The sequence below is a fragment of the Pezoporus occidentalis genome, unplaced genomic scaffold (assembly GCF_034315485.1).
Source record: "Pezoporus occidentalis ecotype Australia unplaced genomic scaffold, CSIRO_AGI_Poc_V1 ctg125, whole genome shotgun sequence".
Taxonomy (NCBI): domain Eukaryota; kingdom Metazoa; phylum Chordata; class Aves; order Psittaciformes; family Psittacidae; genus Pezoporus; species Pezoporus occidentalis.
This window is the reverse complement of record NW_026913049.1, coordinates 1411178-1433763: the sequence shown is the minus strand read 5'-3', so window position 1 is coordinate 1433763 and position 22586 is coordinate 1411178. Positions and strand designations below refer to the sequence as shown.

At 36.3% G+C, this 22586-nt stretch overlaps 1 protein-coding gene and 1 long non-coding RNA gene across 9 annotated transcripts in view; one reads left to right on the top strand and one right to left on the bottom strand.

Annotated features, from left to right (window-relative positions):
- CNTN5 (contactin 5) overlaps positions 1-22586 on the bottom strand; it is a 642522-nt gene that overhangs the window by 106555 nt on the left and 513381 nt on the right. For all 8 annotated transcript variants that reach the window (XM_062607752.1, XM_062607749.1, XM_062607746.1 and 5 more), the window contains 4 exons: positions 21370-21551; positions 14624-14760; positions 12483-12612; positions 10172-10322 (listed from right to left, as the gene is read on the bottom strand). In XM_062607752.1, coding sequence (XP_062463736.1) covers positions 10172-10322; positions 12483-12612; positions 14624-14760; positions 21370-21551 — 600 coding nt within the window. The remainder of the gene's footprint in view (positions 1-10171; positions 10323-12482; positions 12613-14623; positions 14761-21369; positions 21552-22586) is intronic.
- Positions 5754-19112, top strand: LOC134158098 (uncharacterized). Its single transcript, XR_009962587.1, has 3 exons — positions 5754-5955; positions 18480-18605; positions 18705-19112. It is a non-coding gene; the product is annotated as an uncharacterized LOC134158098 (long non-coding RNA).

Sequence of the window (22586 nt, the reverse complement as noted above, 5' to 3'; positions counted from 1 at the left end):
TTCTGAGATGAGGGAAGGAAGTTTCAGCAATTTAATTTTGTCCCTGAAACCAGACCTGACTGAACTCATAAGTAGCAAAAAATCAAATCTCTTGCCTAAGGTCCACAAAGCAGGAATGACTGTTTCTTTAATCACATTCTCTGCAAGAGGACATCCATAAAGACTAAGACTTGTTTAGGAGCATGGACAAAATCACTGTGTTGTCAAAACTCATGTTGTGTAATATGATCAATTAGTAAAACAGTGCTGCTTTTGAACAAAGATCCTGTTTTGTGAAGGGATGATCTTGTCATTTGTTTTTACTATTTTGTCAAGGTTATTATTGTTTCCTCTTTCTATTTTGTAACCAGATCTGTAATTCCCATTATGAGCCTGCCACAGCTAAATTAGACCATGATTTATGCAAAAATTGAAAAGAAGTGACTTGTGGAACTCTCACAGGAAGACAAGAGTTTCTGTCATGAAGTTTTTTTAATGTCCTCAGCAGTTTCTATCTTCACTACTTTTTTGATCATTAAATTGCCACTTGGGAATCTGGGGATCAGCTGGTGGCATGAAGTTAAGTGTTTAAATTCCCAAGAATTTTAAATTAAGTTTCTATTAAGGACAAATTATGCTGAAAGTCATAGTCTGAAGAGCCTTAAGCAAAGAAAAACCTTTAGGCGACTGATGACTTGTCATATTCTGCCTGTGTGCTGCAAAAACAGGCAGCCATTTATAACAGCAAAGAAGCAAATCATGGTTAGAATCAGAATTCATGAACTATTTGCTCAAGTGATAATTACTTGTGTAAGCAGATATTCAAGGCATATGTAGAAGATCAAATATCTTGTGGTTGTTAACAACTTTAAAAGGTTGAGTTCCTCAGCTTTTTTTTTTCAGTAGGGCTGTAGGATATATATCTGTATATATATGGGATACCTAACAGTTCAGTAACTGAGAAAACAAGCAAGAAATACAGCTCTATAGAAATACCAAAACACTGAGTCATACAGGGTGGGACTCAGCTCCTGAAGTGGTCCAAAACCTCCACATGGGCTTGGTGGATACTTCAGAGTAATTACTTGAGACTGACAAAGCAGCTGGCAGCCAGGGAGGTTATTGTAATGAACCCTGTATCTGTTTTTACACAATTAAATGCTATTTGAACTGAAAATTGGCAAGATATGGCAGAACTTCCTCAAATATCAACTCAATGAGTAAATAGAATGACTTTCTAACATAATGTATAGTTCAGTGATATGTTACCTAAACATACACATCTTTATTGGTATTTAGCATTATTCCCCTAAAAAGAGTCAGCAATTGTCTAAATAGCTGTATAGCAGTATATAAAGCACCGTATTAAGGAGAAATAATAGGAAGTATTGTCCTGAATACCATTCCTGGGAAGAAAGACTGAGATGCTTCAGTTCCGAGAAATCATTTTGGATCCTGTAAATAACAATTCCCTTGAATATAATCACAGGATGAATTTGGTAGTCTATGGGAAATGTTATTTGTCAAACTAATTTGTTAAACTGGTATGTGGCCATTTTCTTTGGTTATTTAGCTGGGGTCACAAAATAAAATCTTCAAACTGCTTAATAATCTGCTCCTATAGTTGGGTTAATTCTCAAGGTCTTTCTTTATTACCAGGAAAAGAAATAAATATAGTGCTTTCACCAAAAAGTGGAAGGGCTGAGCTATTGTGACTGATCACACAGATGAAGAAAAGCTTGTGCCAGATGCAAGTTGAGCCTGGTGCAAATTAGGGACCAACATACAATTGTCACAATTGTTACAGAGTAATCTACCATCCATTTGTCCTGGTTTCAGCTGTAACAGTTATTTTTTCTTCCTAGTAGCTGGTGCAGTGCTGTGTTTTGGCTTCAGTTTGAAAACAATACTGATAACACACCGATGTTTTAGTTGTTGCTCAGTATCCTGATCAAGGACTTTTCAGTCTCTCATGTTCTGCCAGTGAGGAGGAGCGCATGAATGCAGGAGGGAGAAGACACAGGACACCTGACCCAAACTAGCCAAAGGGGTATTCCATACCACAGCACATCATGCCCAGTATATGAACAAGGGGGCGTCACCAAGAAGGGACCTATTGCTGCTTGGGTTGGGCTGGCTATCGGCTGGAGGGTGGTAGCAGTTGCATTGTGCCTCATTTGTGGTTTTTGAGCTTTAATTTCTTTTCTTGTTTCCTACTATTATTATTATTATTGTTTGTATTCTTTCTATTATCAATATTGTTTACATTATTTTAGTTACTAAACTGTTCTTATCTCAGCCTTCACACTGCACAGGTTTCAGTTTAAACAACCATTACATACAAGTTAGATGGAACTGAAATTCTTATGAAAAGTTACTACCATGATTATGGAAAAACATATAAGACGTACTTCTGTTACATGTGAATACGTGTTCCCATTTAAAAGCAACATGCACTAACTGAAGCATTTTATATAATTGAATAAAAAATTTACCTCCAAACTGAAATATTTTTTCTTTTTTTCTCCTTTGAAACACCCTTCTTTTTTCTTTTCTCCTTTGATTGTCTTTTTTTTCATAGCAACTGAGCTAAAATGCCATTAAAATTAAAAAGGGCAAGAAGGAGGACCCGGGTAACTATAGACCGGTCAGCCTCACCTCCATCCCTGGGAAAGTGATGGAACACCTTGTCCTTGGTGCCATCTTAAAGCATATCAAGGATAAGAGGGTTATGAGGGGCAGTCAACATGGCTTCACCAGGGGGAAATCATGTTTGACCAATCTCTTAGCCTTTTATGAGGAAATAACACGGTGGATGGATGATGGCAGAGCGGTGGATGTGGTCTACCTTGACTTCAGCAAAGCCTTTGACACAGTCTCTCACAGCATCCTCACGGCTAAATTGAGGAAGTGTGGACTGGATGACCAGGTAGTGAGGTGGACTGCGAACTGGCTGAAGGAGAGAAGCCAGAGAGTTGTAGTCTATGGGGCTGAGTCTAGTTGGAGGCCTGTAACTAGTGGAGTGCCTCAAGGGTCAGTACTGGGACCAGTATTATTTAATATATTCATCAATGATTTAGATGAGGGAATTGAGTGTACCATCAGCAAGTTTGCTGATGACACTAAGCTGGGAGGAGTGGCTGACACGCCAGAAGGCTGTGCTGCCATCCAGCGAGACCTGGACAGGCTGGAGAGTTGGGCAGGGAATAACGGGATGAAATATAACAAGGGAAAGTGTAGAGTCCTGCATCTGGGCAGGAACAACCCCAGGTTCCAGTATAGGTTTTGACGACCTGCTAGAGAGCAGTGTAGGGGAGAGGGACCTGGGGGTCCTATATTGAGCCAACACTGTGCCCTTGTGGCTAAGAAGGCCAATGGCATCCTGGGGTGTATTAGAAGGGCGGTGGTTAGTTGGTCGAGAGAGGTCCTCCTTCCCCTCTACTCTGCCCTGGTGAGACCCCATCTGGAATATTGTGTCCAGTTCTGGGCCCCTCAGTTCAAAAGTGCTGAGAGTCCAGCGCAGGGCAACCAAGATGATTAAGGGAGTGAATATGGGTCTTTATAGTTTAGAGAAGAGGAGACTGAGGGGTGACCTTATAAGTGTCTATAAATATATAAAGGGGGAGTGTCTACTTTAGGACAAGGGGTAATGGGTGCAGGAACACAAGAGGTTTTAAACTTGAGAAGGAACTTCTTCTCAGTTGACGGAACACTGGAACAGGCTGCCCAGGGAGGTTGTGGAGTCTCCTTCCCTGGAGACATTCAAAGCCCGCCTGGACACATTCCTGTGTAACGTTATCTAGGTGTTCCTGCTCTGGCAGGGGGATTGGACTAGATGATCTTTTGAGGTCCCTTCCAATCTCCAGCATACTGTGATACTGTGATACTGTGAAAATACGAACTTACAATGGAAACACTGACAGATCCTTAAATATAGTAGAGTGAAGAATAAAACTGTAATAAGAGCCTGTCAAAACTGAAAATGAAGGAGTCTGAGAGACCAGAGGAATATTAAAACATGTCCATTTCTATGTTTTTGAATGATGATATTTTTAGATTTAAGTGCTCTATGAGTTTCCACTAATTGCATAGCAAAGTGTGACAGATGGAATATGTAGGTATACAGGAAAACTACTTTAGCTCAGATTTCAGTATTAACCTAAAGGTAGGTAAAAGGCAATAGTTTCAGGCTTCCCTGTGTCTCTGTCTAGCAACACTATAGCAATCCTGTATTAGTATTTGGAATTTAATGTTCCTATACCAGATGTCTTTCTTCTCTCTGGCTTCCTTCACAGCTGTTGAATGTTAGAGAAACATAACTGAAAGAACACAAAATGTTGCAAACAGGTAAAGGCAAAACTTCACAGGCTGAGTTCACTGCCTCATGTACTATGTTACACACAGCTCAAACACTTTGTCCCCTCCAGTGAATTTATCCTTGGTTTAGTACCTACAGACAATGATTCTTAAAGGGCATTATTTAGTGTCTTCCTGTTCTTCATAGGTCAATGTGCAACTTGAAGTCTTATATCCACAGGCCTACAAAATCATGATTTCCTTGTTAATATTTCTCCATGTTTTTAATGCCTGATAGCTTCACAAATATTTGTCTTCCTATTTTCAGTGTCCACTTTTTTGATATGTGATATTTAAAGACTGACTGTCAGAGCTCATACTATTAACATCCAGTACTTCATTGTTCGATGTGCAGCTCCTACAGGCTTCTCTATTGGCTGCACAGGCACACGTTACTGTGTGAATGAAGAACATGTCAAGGCGGCAGTAACTTTGCTACACAGCACTAAACAGCAGGCAAGTTTTGTATGAGTAACAGCTCCATTCTATGAATTTTAGTGTCCAAGAAGGTTTGTGGCAAACCTGAACAGAGAATGTAACATGTCATGGAATAAATATTGATACTTTACTATATGGCCATATTTATTATAGATAAGAGCCTCCCAGCTGATCAACACACTGATCAACTAATACACACTCTGATGGGAAGGAATAAGGAGACAGCTAAACTCTTCTCAGTGGTGCCCAGTGACAGAAGATGCAATAGGTACAACTGACATAAAGGTTATCCTTGGAGGCACTAAAAACTTTACTGGACACAACCTTGACCAAGCTGTTCTAGCTGACCTGATCTGAATAGCGGGGTTGAACCAGATGGTATCCAGAGGTCCATGCCATCCTCAGCTGTTCCATGACTCCTTGACATCATATGGAATAAAAAGATTTTACCAGCTGGCAATCAATAAAAAAGCAACCACGACGTATACTGCAGGAATAAGGATTTTAAGGTTTGTATCCTGGCCAAATCCAGGCCAGGCTATTGCACTCAAACTATTTAAAATTCCCTCTGCTGATTAACCTGACCAAAATTAAGTACAAGGAAGAAGTTATTTACTGTGAGAAATGTGAGACACTGGCGCAGGTTGCCCAGAGAAGTTGTGGCTGTCCCATCACTGGCAGTGTTCAAGGCCAGGTTGGACAGGGCTTTGAGCAACCTGATCTAATGGAAGGTGTCCCTGCCCATGTCAGGGTGTTTGGAACTGGATGATCTTTAAGGTCTCTTCCAACCCAAACTATTCTATGATTCTGTGAGGTTTTCTTCATCCTACCTCCAGAACCCTTCAAACAGAAATTGAATGCAGGGAACTAACTATAGGAAAAGCGGCTGCATTGAAGTGGCAGGTGTAGTATTGTTACCATTTGTCTTCCTCACAGAAATGTTTAAAACATTGAGGTCCTGAGGAAGAGTTAACCTTTGACCTGGGTGGATGAATATAAGCAATTGTACAATGGACAGAGACTGGCACTGCTGTTCTGCTCACGGTGGTCTATTGTGAATATGACCTTCAGAGACTGCTAATGTTCTGCAAAGCTTATTCTGGCAGAAGGAGAAAGTTTAGGCTGTGCCATATGGAAAGGGAGCAGTCAATAAATGCAGAGCTAGATTATCAGTGCATACATGTATGTTTAGACATCACTGAATTTAGGGGGTTTTTTAGACTACATATTAATCCACACACAAATTCAGATATACAAGAAATGTTGATAAAATAGGTATTATTATTAGATAAGCTTCAAAACGAAAAGGAACAAAAGCAAAATAAAGCAGCACAGAATTAGCACTATGAAAATCCCGTGTCCTCAGTTACCTATTTGTTGGTTTAATTGTGCCTTTTTCTTTTTTTTTTTTTTAATTTCTTGGTGGTCTGAATGGAGAAGAAAAACCAAAGACTGAACAGAACTCTTTGCACTGCTAGAGCACTTTTGATTGATTTTATTTTAACTATAATTAATGGATATGGAAATAATGAGTTAAGAGTGAAAAGTCAATATAATTTTAATGAGAAAATATTTTAGAAGCAGAAGAAAGAAAAGAACAGATGAGCAAAGACTTATAATGCTTTTTAATACCTAATACCTATGACTCTTCAAGCATATCTGTTTAAACATCAGCTTTAGTCACTACTATTGGATAATCTATACAAGAAATGCAGATGGCTTTAAGAAATCAATGAAAACAGGGATTACAGTTTATGGATTAATGGCTAACAAAAAAATGTGCATGATTAGAAAATACCTGCATTTATGGAAGCCTGAAAACAGGGACTGAAATAATTTATAAAAAATGTTTGTCCAGAATTTAATCATTGACTTTATTAGCATTGCTCATTATTTATATCGATGTAACTGACAGCAGACTCCAGTTTATTCTACTGCGTATTATAAAGTTTACTGTCTACATAAAATAATAATAACTATCACTTTTGTTGTCTTCTTTTAGCTTGATATTATATAAGTTTAATGAAATATTTAATTGAAAAGTCTTCACTCTCTGATCTGAATTGTCTGGGTCTGAGTCTTGTTTAGAAGTTGAGGCTAATATAGTAAATGAGTGGTTGATTACAAATTAAGAAGTATCTGATTGGAATATTTCAGAAATCTCACAAAAATGTTAGTCAATCACCATCTTGCGCAAGGGCCCAACTCTTCCTATTTAGGATCTAAATCAAAGTTTCATCAAAACATTTTATTACAAACCATAGACTTACTTTTTCAGACTTGGATTCCAATCTAATACACCTCTCTATAAAATAAAGACTACTTATGAGCTAAAAAATTCAAAAATTACTTACAAAATTCTTATGGACTAAAGACCTTGATGTTCAAATCAATAACCAGAGTATAGTTTATTGCAGGCTTCCACAAATGGCTCACAGTCATCTATAAGTCTTTGAGGTACTATAGTCCAGGGAAAAGTGGTTAGTAAAGATAGTTAATTTTAATTATTATGAGATGACTAATGAAATGTGCAGCTTAAATACAGTTTTGTACCTACACAATTCCCATTGCTGTTGTGCTCAGGTGTGTTCTAATTCCAATTCCAATTAGAACATTAGTATAGCAATAGGTTTTTTCCCTCCTCTTAACTTTCAGGTGAAAATACTGATGAACTTACATTTGTTTAAATGCATTAACAACACACAACGATATATGAAAGAGACTTGAATTTTACATGTAGTTCCTTTCAAATGCTGATAGTGATCACTAAATGTCCTATATCAGTAAGCTTCACAGACTATGCCTTGTTCTTTGGAAGTTTTAATCATCTGCATATTAGTTCTCCAGTAGCATATATTTTATTTAATTAAAATGTGGCTTTTGCAGTGGGCCTTGATCTTTACATCTGGTTGCTAGAATGAATTGTGAATACCTTGGAATCTTTATTAAATAAGTATGTTTCTATAGGAATAATCTCATTAAATTTAAAACATTTATGAGACTGTAACACCCAGAATGATACTTTTTGACAGCTAATAGTTGTGAATATCCAACTTTTTTTGCTCTATTTTATAGACCTACCGCTCATTCAGAATACAGTTCAAAAGAGCTGTTATGATATACAAGTTATAGGTATATATTGTTATAATATTCCAAGTGGAATCAAATGATCTGACTGCTTAGAATAATGACTGCCCACCAGGGAAAGCAAACCTAGCATAGACAGTGTGTATATGGATAATTTGTTCAAAGGCAAAAGCAGACCAAGAGATGGAGCGCATGAAGACTCCTTCCACAATTATGTTGCCAAGTGCCTTTAGGCTTCTGAATTAATTTGAAACATTTGAGGCTTTCAGACTGCATCATATTCCATATGCTAGAGTCAAGGTCTGACTGCAGTAAAAACTGTACTGAACTCAGCCTCCTGCTCAGTAACAAATGGAAATTCACTTCAGGTACTTCTGTCAACTAGCTTTTGGTTGGAAGAACACCTAAGGAGGCAAAACAGCTTGAAAGAGGTAGGTGACAGCAGACCCACTTAGTCAAATGGAGTTTCTTCTTCTCTGTAGAGGGGAAGATCTCTTTTGTGTTGACCCTTCTCTAAGAGATATAGATAAATGAAGCAAATTCTTTTTCTGGGCTGGCAGACTTAGCAAAAATATAACATGCACTTGGTACAAGCGTTCTAGAAGCAGAATAAGCTGTGGCAGAAATAAAAAGATATATTCTGCTGTTCTATCCTTGCCCTTCCTTTTCATTTATTCAAAATGCCTTTTTTTTTCCTTTTTCCCCCCCCCAAATTTCTGATGGCTTAGCATTCCATGCAAACTCATCACATGACAGATCCTTATTTCTTTTTTCTGGGATTTTTATCAGCAGTCTATGAAGAATGCCCATTTTAAAAGTATTTACATGTGCTCATCATGTCACATTATTCCTTTTTAAAAATGTTTTACAGAGTTCCTTTCCCATGTTTCCTTGCCAGAGTGACCAAAACATGGAAACATACATACTGCCTCTATTGGTTTACATTTCATTTCCCAAAATCGCAATAGGCTTCCTCATCTCCTCTTCAAACAAATTCTATTTTAAATGCCATTTGTTTAAAGCACACTGTATGTAGAGGTAAAACTGAGTTACACTGAAACTGATATTCCCCTCTCCCCACCCCTCTATAAACAGTAGATGCAGAGGAACTGCTCTAAATGACACAAGATACTCTCTGAACAACAGGCTAAAAATTAAGTTGAATACAACCCAAATATTTTCAAATATCTGAAACAGTTCAGCCAGCTTTTTATCTTCCATATTTCATGTCATGAAGTGAAAACAGTTAACTCTGTAGCCACAAAACAGAGACATCAGTCTTACAATATTTGATATCAGAATCTTTGTAATATCATTCTGTCATCTTGTCAATATGTACTATACAACTCATACCTGTTAGCAAAATGTTGTATATAATGCTGTTTTGCTCTGTCCTCCTCCCTCTCAACCCAATGTGGCATGAAATGTTACCCATTTTTCCTTCTCAGAACAAAAAAAATTATGTCATGAGATGAAAATAAAACTCACCTGAATGAAATGGTTTTAGCAGCTAAGAAGTATAGATGCACTCTACTGCTTGCATCTGTATTGCACAAACGAACAAACAGGACTTGCTTTTATCTTTTTGACTAATGTCATACAGGTCACTTTAAATGGTTCAGTCACATACATTACCAGAAAGAAGATTGCTCTGTGTACTTAAAGACTATGTGCAGGGTGGCAAAACTAGTCTAGTGTACAGACATGCAATCTTGTAAAGTGCCATTACAGCTGGCAGTAGTAACCTGTAGGGCTTAGAGTAAGTAAGTTTAATGTACAGAGCCGGACAGACCTGATTTAATTAAACATATCCTGTTAAACAGATGTGCTGCTGAGTACAGAAATTACTTTTATAATTAAATCCTATAATGAAATCATATTTTTTCTTCTCTCAATCATTTTAAAGCTATTCTTAGATTTGCATTGCGATCAAGCTGCAAATGTGCCTTATTAAAATTATTTCAAATTAATAAGCACATTTGATATTTTATGCAGTCCTGACTAGTTCAGCCTCTATGCTTTTGATAGTGTACATGTAACTGAAGCATTTCTGAAATTAGTAACAGAAAATAGAGAAAAACCCCAAAATAATAACAGTTTTCATTTCTCTACATCTCCAAAGAATTTTAGGATTCTTCATTTCAATATTGTGGAAATAATAAAGTCACTACTGTCAGACGAATCAGCTTGACAGAATTATTATTTCATACCCATGCTAACATATGCATGTTCTTGTCACTTGTATTTTCATATCCTACCACAGAATCAAACACACAAACACAGTATTTAGTTTACTGAACAGGCATCTGACCTCTTACTCTCCCTTATTGCTTTGTCTCCTTTCTTCCAAGTGATAGTTGGCTTTGGAGAGGCTTGTGGCTTGCACTCAATGAGAACTTCTTGGCCCTTGGTAATAATTATTGTTTTCCTCATTTGATTGAGTGGGAAAGTGGGAGCTGAAGCTGTTAAAAAGAAGTGTGTTAACTCTACACAAAACAATCACAGTTTCCTTTTTCATTAAATTTTAATAGAAGATTAGAATAATAACTTTGATTTGGAGGAAATTATTACACTGCGGATTTGATGTAATTTTACAAAATATTTAAAAACAAGCAGGAGCCAAGACTAGGTGACAGATCTACAACTTAATCCAGTTATGAATTAGTGAGATGTCCCTTACATCAGAACCAAAGTAAGATCGCTTATGAAATTCAACAACTTTAGAAATTAAATACTATAGCTGATTTAGCTACTCTTTTTTCCAAGTGTTCGGATTTCATGGACAACTTCTTAGAAGTAACTAGTTCAAAATGAAAAGTCTAAATTCCACAACTATACCAAATGCACTCTCTAGAGTTAATTCTGATAAAAACTATTACTTAGAGGAATTTTATTGTTTTTTTTTTATTGCACAGTATTCTTCTGAAAACTTTCAATTGAAAAGTGACAACACAGTAAAGGATATTTAACTATGTCTTGTTCTTAGCATTTCACTTTTCAAGAAGTCCCACTGATCACAATACATGATAAACGTATTATAAAATTACAATACGTAACACACATGTCCCAAAATGACACTAATTACTGTGATTTCACATGAAGAAAGGACTGTTGTTCTCAAGTAATCTCATTTGTCTGTGTTTTTCTTAGACCTGTTTTGCAAAACCAAAGCCCCCTCTGTAACTACCTCAGCTACAGATAAAGGAACATATGACACCCCATTGCCTCAAAAAGGTAGAAATTTTCTACTGTTACTTTGGGTAATTTTCATACCAGAGCTATTTATATGGGTAGTTTATTTTGTTATTTTCCCTTTAATAATCCAGAAAATCAAACAGAACTGCTTCTTTAATACAACAGAATGGTTAAAATTTAACAAGGGTACAATTTTACAAGTGACAAAACCAAAGGCTGATTTTACTGCAGCAACATACAATGTCCATTTCCAGTAACAGAGAAAGTGTATAACTGCCTGTTTCATAATATATGTAAAAAAACTAACAAGAAAATCTTGCAAGCAACAGGGACCGACTGAATCACAAATGACAAAGGAAAGTGATGGAAAGAGAGCAACCACTGTCAGTGGGTTTTAATATGGCTAGACAGAAATATTTGAAGAGCTATCAGTGAAATTCTAAAGTTGGCCAGCTGGCAAATAATGGAAATCTTCTAGACAGATTCTTCTTCAGAAGAACCAAATCTTGGCTCATATGTAGTATTATTGTTTCAGTAAATTCAGATTTCTTATTCATTTGGGAGTTTACATGAATGATTCTAGATGCAGGTTTTGAAATATGCAAGGTTTGAACAGTGCAGAGACCTCTAATATCTGATTTGGCCACTGAATTACTCTGACAGATACGTGTCTTCCAGCTATACAGCACTTTAACAAAGATCATGAGACTCTTACAAGTCTCCCTCACTTAACCCTGGGGAAGTCTTCTTATCACTATTGTCTAATTGTATGCTACCATAGTTTGCTTTTAGTTTGCTTTAAGAAAAACTACAGTGTTCAAAAGACATGCTTCAAGTTTTCTTCCTTAAGCCCCACTTCAAATTTTTAATACCAAAATTTTTACTATATTTCGAGGTAGCACTATGTAGTGTATTTGCTTTCCTATGGATGATATTAGCTGAAGTATGTCATTTCCAGTATTCAATCAGTCCTGAGGACTTCATAGAAAATTTTTAAATTTTTAAAATTGAGATCATAATTAATTGCCTTTGAATAACAGCCTTGGTAGAAATAACTTAATTTTAACAGAGACTAAAATACATTTCTTTTCTCTAAGTTTCCTCTCTTCACTTATTTTTGAGGGGCTAAAAACTATTTTTCATTTATTTGAACTGGAATGCCTTATATGAGAATTTTTCACAAAATGTAACCAAGTCAATTATTTATGTAAAAAAAAGATAAAATCAGTTAATAGAAGGATCTGTGTGCTCTTGGGCAATAAAGGACCCACTGATATATAAATAAGAAAGAGTAAAAAGGAGCCCACTTTCATTGCTGTGCTCCATTTGGACTGGCAGAAGCTGTTCCTTATTAAAACAGACCAAGAACAAGTATAATTATCCAAGGGAAAAGAAATAATGGTCTGTTCTCTTTCAATAATACTCACCTAAAATCTTCAGCTCCGCACTGGCATAAATGGTACCATACTTATTTTCTGCTAAGCACTGATACATTCCAGCATCTGAGACATTCACACTGTGGATCACCAGAACACCATTAACCATCTCAATCCTGTTCTGTAATAGAATAGTAATAAAAAAAAAATCTATAAAAGCAAACAAGCACTGGAAATTTGCTGTGCTATTTGCTTCAGGCAAAGCGACAAAAGACATTATTAAGCTAAAATAAAACTGAGCAACAAATTTCCTTGGGATTCCCTTTTTTTTTTTTTTGTATAAGGAATGACAAGGATAAAGCAGATGGGGGAAGGAAGAAAAAAAAATAATCCAAAAATATTTAAAAATAAACATTTCTCAGTGCAAATTCACCATCTCCAAGGCCCACTTCTGTCTGTTTGCTTGCTAGTCTACTATTAACCTTACATGATTTTTGAAAGCAGTTCATCCTGGGAACTTTAATGAGACAAGAAGCCAGTTGTGGGTGTCACATATCTGATGATCTTCACATCTCTCGCAAATGTTTGGTTTCAGTCACTGTATTACATTCATAAATATATATGTGTAAGATTTTTCACATGAATAAGAGTGAAAGGGCCTAATTGTCTTCATCATTAGTGCAAATTCATTATTTTAAAATTCCACTAGCAGAAAACAGTTACCACAGCTGGAAGAGAAGGGCATTGAAAGCTGTTTAAGGAAATGTATACTTCACGAGCTGTATAATTTGAACTGCTATAAAATATCTCTAGATTTCATTATTGCAATTGTTGGAGGTTTAATCAAAAATTGATAAAGAATAAAGTGTATGGGAATGCAGAGGACACTGTGAAAACAAATTCTCTCTGTTAAAAGCCCCCGGTTTAACTGAAATTTAATTTGAAATTTCAGAGCCTGTTGCAACTAACAGTTTGCCAGAAAGAACAGATATTGAAATTGCTTCAATTTCAGGACTAATAACTCCATCTATGGAGGCAGAAATGGATAAAGGCATATAACCTTATTTTCAGTGCCTCACAACTTGAAAAGTAAGCTGTGATTGTTTCCTTTCTCATTGTCTGCATAATCAGTTGATTTTCACAAATGGAAGTGGCATTCACTGAAAAGGAAATCATTACATCTTTTATATTCATAAATCCTTTCTGTGAATTCATTTCCAAATGAAGACATTGTCTCCCAGAATTGAACAGCTTTATTTTAATCTGGAAAAATAAATAAATCTACAAAACTTTTATCTACTGTAAATAATTTGACACTATAAAAATGTAAAGGTGTTAGGCAAAAACCCACATGATGTGGGCTGACCTGTTGACAATTCAGTAAGAGAAAAATGAACAAAATGAAATAAAAGACAGCATTGCCATGTGTGTTCTTTTAGAAAGAAATGAGAATTTTATTTAGACCTAATTCTAAAATACATTAGTAGTTGACTGTAGTTAAAGACTTCGCATTCTAGGATTTTTATATGGAGCATTTGAATGGTCTTGATGACGAGTCCTGTTATAGGGAATTCATGGAGTTGGAAACAGATGAAAATAAAAAAGTCATTGTACCTTTTATATTAGCTTGAAGTGTTTTGAGAAGTAGGATCATGCACAAGCAAAATGTGGTAAATCTCATAATAACATGACATGACATGACATAACAGCATAACATAACATAACCTACATTGGGGAAATATGAAGGAATGTGATTCAGCAAATAAAGCACTTTTTTGAGTTGCTACTATCTATTTATTAAAAATAAAAAAAAGGGCACAGTAACATTTTCTAAAAAAGAAAATAGTATAATAGCATTACCTAAAGGAAAGAAAGGAAGAAACAAACATACAGGAGATTGCTTAGATGTGTATTACAGTACAATGGCAGATTCTGCTTCAGACACAACCCAGAAGGTTCCACCTCCCAAAGATTCCTGAACTACAGAAAATTACTGATGAATGCAATTTTACATCGCTTGAGATGGTTCAGAGGGGACATCCATAGAAACGTTGTCTCTATACTAACACTTAAGAAACTAACAAACACAGAAAACAGTAATTTCTAAAGTGCTTTTCGTTACTTTCTTTAACAGGCTTTATCTGAATAAAAGAGAAACATGCAACATACTGGTGACTCCTTGTCTAATGTACCTGTGGCCAGAGAGGAACTCCATTTTTCAGCCACTGATATGTGGGCCTTGGCTTTCCAGTGGCTTTACATTCCCATCGAAGCTGATCTCCACTGTCTAATTGAGTATCATTAAGTTTCTCCACCCAATGTGGGTAGGCTGCAAGAAAAAATACCATACTATATACAAAGGGTATAAACTGTAAGTCTCTAGCTGATGTGCAAAAACCTAATCAATTAAAAAGCTTAAATTACGGCCTTTATAAAGTTTTGTTTACTCTGAGAATGAAGCACATTTAAATAAACAGCCAAAACCAAAAGTTATAAAATTAACAAAATTCCATAACTTTACAGGAAATGCTGTAATGGCACAAGGAAGTGAGCAGTATCATGTCAAGGAATAAAAATATTTTTCATTTCATAAAGTTCAGTGGATTAAATTACAGTACTATCTATTCATGCATTAATTATTACTGCATTTCAGAGCATTTGCTTGGTAGTCACAATAGCGTATTTAGTAACTTTTCAAGACCTAAGCTATTTAAATTTTGGAAAGTAGGCCAGTCATCACAGACTTTGTTTCATGCAGTTTTCTCAGTTTACTAGGAAATCACGATTTATTCAGCTAGGAATAACTGGGCATGTGGTAAGGTATTTGCACATAGTTTTGTTAAAGTGTCTTGAGTTGAAATCCATTTGAAAATGCTTGCAATGTTTTAAAGCACAGAACCCATGAGATTTTTAGCATTCATCAGAAACATGTACTACACAATAAAACAACTAGTCTTTTTTAAAGGTAAACAGTTGGCAGGTATGTATGTGATCATTAGTATCATCTAAATTTCATGTAATAATCTATTAAAAAACAGATCTTTAATGCAGCAGCTGATCAGACAGCTATATGTAGAATCTTATAAGGTTGGAACACTTTGTATGACTCGTTGAGGAACTGAGCATTCATATGCAGGAATAAAACTGTATGTTTAAAAGCCATCTTTTGTTTTTTCACACTGTAGCCATATTGATTTTTACAGCAAAGACAATGATAAATGAAATTGATTAATGATATTAAGTGTTGAGCTGTGGGTTTTTTTAGTTAGCAAAGAATAAATAGCTAAAAGGTCTTCATTGCTAAAAGAATGTAAAATTCTGCTTGGTATGAATAGAAGTCCAGATCTGTCACAACGAAATCTCTGCTTCAAACATCAGATAATTGATAATGTACTTAAACATGGAGAAATGAGTGTAAAAATAAATCTTTGAATCTAGCTGGCTTTTGACAGGTCACCAATCAAAGACGTGAGAAGATATGAAAAGGCATGACAGGTGACTAACTGCTTCTAGCTTACATTTTGTGCATGCATGATAAAGAAAGTGAAGGAGGTGTCTATTATTCCTAAGCAGAGAATCGTCTGCTTCAGAGTCCCTGATGAGACAGTTGTCAGAAGCTGGAAACAGTAGAAGAATCACTCATATCCCTTTTAATAGAGGAAAACAGAGATAAGAGTGACTGAATCTCACTCCCAAACCCAAGACCAAAACCATCTGCTCCCATATTATTCTTATTACAGTCAAGGCAATGCATGACATGCTCCATATGTGCTCCACTGCACTGAGTTACTTGATTATTAAATTATATCAAAGGGTCCCATGAAATCCTCAGAAGCAGCTTGCAGCAGTCCCTGCTCACTTTTTGTCTACTAATTGTCCTAAAAATATAACCCTATTGCATATTTGATGCTATTGTTTTATTTTTGATGTTTTTGGTATGCACAAAAGGAGCATGCTAAGAAGTAATTGTTTCCTTTGAAAATGAATACGCTAATAAGATTCTGGAAGATGTGACAGTTCAATGAGTAACTAAAAAACCATAGAAGTTATCCAGCGGTGCCACAAAATCATGAAGTTTCAAAGAGGTGCTAAATAGTTCCAATGTATATTTCATTCTTTTTATTATTTTGATTTTCTGATAATTCTACCAAATGACCCAGAGCATATCTAGTTTCATTTTACATGTTGAATTTGATCTCATCATGAACCAGAGCATTCAGAACAAGTCAGCAACTGCTTTCTCTTAAATAAAACTGTTTTTTCCCAGCCTGGCTGCAGAACTGTTCTCCTTACTACACAACTGTCATTCCCTACCCTCTGTCTTGATAGCATAGTCATAGCACAGGTTTTCCTCTGTAACCACATACTTGCAAATAACAGTGCTATGACAGATTGGTATTAGCAACCTTTTTCATTAGTTGGGGTATTTCTACCCTGTATTTTCTCGTACAACCTAAATGGCCTTTGGATTCACAGATTCCCACACCTTTGAGAAAAAGGTAGCAAAGCAATAGGTAGATGTAGCAGGGATAGAGTTAAATGCATGACTGAGATAAATATTTTCATAGCTATTGGGTTTCCTTTTCCCCCTCTATGTGCTCTTTTGCCACAAAGGGCTCCGTCTCTGCTCATATGGTCACTTTTCATAACATCGTAATGCTTAAAAAAGTGAAACTTGGTGCAAAAATTCTAACTGATATACATGCAGGCAAAGAAAACTTCATTCCATGACTGCACTTAATTTTAATTAGAACATATCAATTCTAAGAAGCATTTAAACAGATTTCAAATGTCACATGTTTCTTTTTTCCTTTTTATAAATTCAACATTTACTTTGGGGAAAAAAAATGCGTGTTTGCCTGGGTTTTATCTGTCCAGCAAAGAGTTTTGGGTGAACGTAAGAATAGAAGCATGCGTTTCTTTATTCAGTAATCTTTATGGATATCGTGCCACAGCTTTACACAGCACTCCTGAGATTTTAAAATCACTGTCCAATCCTTGATTTATTTTATGCTGCATTTCTGCACCTGTTTATTCAAGGATGTCAAAATGTTTTACAAACATAAATTGGCAATAAATCTGCAAGCTTACAGGCCAGTTTTTACACCCTCTGTGCAAAATGAAATTCAGATGCAGAAAACTCAGCCTCCTGTCTCAAATTATTCATCAACATTTTGACTGAGAGAAAATTGAGGACAAAATTTTCAAAGAGAAATGAATTCAGACAGCGTCCTAAAATGTGAGTGAGTACAGAGCTTGGGGTGAAAAAAAGAGAAGTTTTCTGGACACAAAGCTAATTGGGAACTATATAGGAGGAGAAGAATAGGAAATTATTACAGTGAGAAAGATAAGATAGCAAATTTAACCTAAAGGTGCAATTCTGACTACAGAAATCTCTTCCTCTCAAGCCAGGGGGTAACCTGTAGTGGCACCAGTGGATTTTATTCCATACGGATTTCATAAGGAAGTGATTTTTTTTTATTTTTATTTTTTTTAAATCAGAATGGTCCATTGCACTGCATCACAGAATGCTCCTGCCCTCAGCTTGTTCCACTCTCTGTTATGGCAAACCTTCCCTCCTGCTGTAGCAGCAGTTCAGCTCATGGGGCACTACTGTGAGCAGGATCAGGGAACTGATACAGCCAAAAAGAAAAAAGCCAAAAAAGTGTTTTTCTGGTCTGCTTCATATCCCCACTGGCTGCTCAGTTGGCACTAGTGAGTAGGTAGCACAGAAAAAAACCCAAAAGGTTAAGACTGAGAGAGGGGCAGGAATTGCACAGAACAGCTCCTACCATTGGGAAAAGGCTACTAGCCAGGATTTGTGGTGCAACTGTAATTACAAAACGTTAACGGCTAATTTCTCCACCCAAGTTTTAATTGTTGTTCTCTCTTTTATTAATCAATTTGAGCTTGAAGAAAATTTAATCAAAACTTACAAGATGAACACTTCACCTGGGGAAAAATCACACCTCACAAAATAGGTTGCAATGCATATGAGGATGTCTTGCATTGTCAATATTATGTTTTTAATGACTGTCATTTCTACAGTTGAATTGCCATAAAATGCTGAGACTACAACTATCTGAAATTGTCAGCATCCGAAATACCACTTTCTGAACATCCATAGTGTCAGCTGCATCAGGCAGCCATGGTATATCTGGATTGCAGCAGCAGGTAAGAAATGAAAAAAAAACACTGGTTTGTTATTAAATGTGATCAGACAGCCAGACTGGGTGTCTTGGGCTGTCTCCAAAATCCTCTGTGGTGACTCAGATCAGATGCAGCAGATGAAATGAAGAAGATTCAAAACAGACAGTGAATGAGTTCCTACAGATATGCAGATAGTGGGACTGCAGTATGACACAGCTGGTCCTCCAGCCTGCTCTGAAATTTTACAAGAATCCCCTGGAAAGAAATGATGGCCTACATCTGAATTTTGGAGTCAAAATAATCGTTGTGTCCTGGAGGAATAGGATGTCAGTGAAAAGAAAATGAGCTTAAAGGTAAATAATTCATGTTGACTGTTGTTACGAACAAGAGGTAGGGCAGGAAATGCTGTTTCAGGTAATGCCCCTGAATCTTGCCATATCAGCTGTCAGCAAAGGAAAATGAGAATCTTTGAAAGTAACATATGGCTAAACTTTGTGCTGCTAAAAACCTTCCTACCCAAACTCTCTTACATCCCTGGAAAGCGTTGCCGAGATAAGTAGGCCAGTGAGACACTAATGCTCTCTTCAGGAGCGCTGAAGGCTGCAAGAGGCTCACTGGGGAGTATTTAATCTCAAGGCCAAGAAAAGGCACTTTTAAGGGGTTAGTAACAGTTTGTGTTTCTGCTGTACTGGAGGTCACTGCTGGTCTCTTCCATCTGAAAGCCCTCTGATGCCTGCTCTGACCTTACTCCCTGTTAATGCATATAGGTGAAACTCTGACTCAGATCTGGTTTTGGCTTATCTCTAAGACAGTCTAAATTATAATAATAGACTTAAGAGAAACTTAATAACATATTAGTCTCACATATCTGTTAATCAGAGGAATGAGACAATCTGAAGTGGACCCCCTTTCTATATTGTTAAAGAAGTTCTAATATTTTTGCAGAAAATGCCAACTAGCACAAGTTTCACACTATTCATAACGGCAGTGACAGCAAAAAATATAATTTTGACAATGGTGGAGAAGTAAAAATATGTATTTACACTTGGACAGAGTAGAACAAAATGGGTTTTTATGTTGAAAATGTTTTCTATGGACTCCTAGTTTGTGTATCACCTTTATTTCTTCTCAGAACAAAAATGTGTCCAGGCTAATGAGGGAGGCAGAGTTGTTTAGAACTCTACATAATGTTGCTGTGATATTATGCCACAGGTCTGCAGGGTGGTCTTGAGAAAATAAATTCATTTTTTAGCATCTTAGTTTCTGTCTTGAACAGCACCTTTTATATTCCTTTAACTCTGAAAGAGGGAGGCAAAGATAGCACTAGAAAACAGCTGGTAAGTGTGTGAGCTGGGATACACCTAATAAAACATTATTATTTTTTAATTTAGACATTTTAAGAAATGTTGTTGAAAAAGACCATGTATGCAGCTAGATTCCCCAGCCCCAGGTCCCTAGAAGGACCTACTCTACTTCCAGGGAAGTAATTGATGATAGGAATTTGTAATACCAAACAAGTATCACTGGGATACTGGCATAGGAGGAAGCATCAAATAGTTCTTGGGCTTTGACTGCTGTTTTCAGCAAAAACCTTATAAAAACTTTGCTGCCAGTGCAGTATAGATGGCATGTCCAAAATGAAAGGTGCAAACTACCATCTTTGTCATCAAATATTTTTCCCACCTTATGCAAAAAAAATTGAAGACAAAAAAACCTGCCTTTGGCTTTAGATGGATGAGAACCAAAAGCAAGGAGAGAATCACCATTCAGAGATATGCTGATACTCACTAAAACCAAGGGACTAAGATAAAGGCACTGGAAAGCTGGAGGAGACAGGAAAATTGATTATGGACCTGGAAATATTGACATATGTGGAAAATAAACCAAATATATGATGCCAGCCTACGGTTATTTGATGAAAATGTGTAACAAAGAGAACTGTGTACAGTTAGTAATGGGGAGAAAGCACTAGGAGCATTGGACTGGGATCAAGAAAAGAAAAATAAAATTGATTAACAGGAGAGACTCCTTCTTAAAGGTATCTATTAGCCTGAGGTCATGTCTGAACTGCAGCAGTTGGAATTCCACTAACTGTGATATTTAAGGCCAGAAAACAATTCAGTCTGAAAGATTCACTGCATGACCTCCTGCAGTAGACCTTTCTTCTTAAGTATTTAAGCTAGTAGGATTCACGGAATGATAGCAATTGGAGCAGCTTTAATTGATAAGAAGTATGTGGGTCTCAACCACACATTCAATGAGGGAAACTGGGTTGTAAGTATTCAATCTGATGCATTTTTTTATGCCTACTCACAAAACTTTTAGAAAGACCAATCTTAGAGAGAAAATGTTCAGCACTTTCTGAAAAACAGAACCTTCAGATACTGCGCATGCCTAGATTGAGAATTTTCTACAAAATCAGAAGCAGTTCTCCAAGCTCCAAGATAAATCATGTTCAGGTTGCATGTCACTGTTATATATCATAACAGGAGGAAAAAAATGGACTTTTAAAATTATAGTGATACTCTTTTTAAAAAAATCCTATAAAACCCCATAAACATCAAGTATGAAATTGTATTTAAGACAGTTCTTTGAGAGAATCAACTTTGTTTATATCTCACCTTAATGCATTACTAAGAAATAAAAATATATATCTTAATACAATAATAATTTTAGTTTAGAAGAATGATATTTTGTTTCTGCTGGACCTTAGCATCCTTCATACGTAGTTAAAGCCTTAAACGTGGACAAAGCATTACTGCAAAGTACTTTGTGCAGTTACACTTACTGTACACTTGTAGCTGTCCTCTGAAGACATTTCTTCCACGAGAGTTTTCAGCCTTACATTCATACATTCCCGCATCCTCTAGCTGCACATTAGGTATTTCAAGCACAGCTTGGGATTTTCTCAGGCGGGCTTTACTTGGATTATGACCATTAACTTTCTTCCAAGAGATTGTTGGAACAGGGCTGAAATATTTAATAAAATTATTGTTAGCACACTTCCACTATGGAGAATATAGATTCTGCTAGCTGGTAGTTTAAACACTTAATAATCTAAGTAGCAATAAAATATAACCACAATTAAGGTTCATATAATGCTTGATATACCTCGCTTTCTGTAGGGAATCCCTACTAAATGGTTTGCTACATGGAATGACTCTTTCATCCACAAGGGAGGACAAATTTTTATTGAGATCAAATAAATCACTTGAAATACTCTCTCTAGATCTTCTTTACAAGTCTATGTTTTACTCCTGAACACTTACACTCAATAGGGAAAAGAAAATAACAACTTCAAAATCTGGATGAATTTAGCAAATTCCAACACATCTCAATTTTCCTGCAATGAAATTGCAGTTCAGGAGATCAGTAAGTGATAATGTCTATGTAGGTGGGGGATTTCAGTACCGCTCTATCTTGGATAAATGAAGGTAACCAAAAGTTTGCAATCCTTTTCTGCAATATTAAGTTACAAAACTGGTTGTGTATGAAGTATGTATGCACTACTGCTTCTGACTCACAGCATTATATGCCTGCTTGTGGGAGTGAAAGGGCTTTTCATTGTGGTTTGCTATTCCACAGTGGTCTGTATCTTTCATACTGAGGGAAGAAATGGATTAAATGTTGTTTGCACTCATTCAATTTTCTTTTCCAGCCCAAGCACTCATCATTCATTGTGCACCTATTGGGCTTATCGGTATAGATATACATTTGTGTAAATATGGCAGATGCTTAAGTGGGAAGGGAAAAAAAAAAAAGAAGAGAAAGTGTAACTGATACTTAAAAAAAAAGAAAAATGTTTATTGCTTTAAAGTTTGAGCTTACATTTAAACACAGCTGGATCTTGAGGCAATTTAGGCGGGGAAATAGCACAAATTCAAATTTCTATTAATTTCTGTCATAATTTGCTAACTTCCTCTTACTGTAACTACATGAAGTTGCATTAAAAAATCACCTTTCTCAAAGAATTTAAGGGTTTGAGACACACAAATACAGACATGG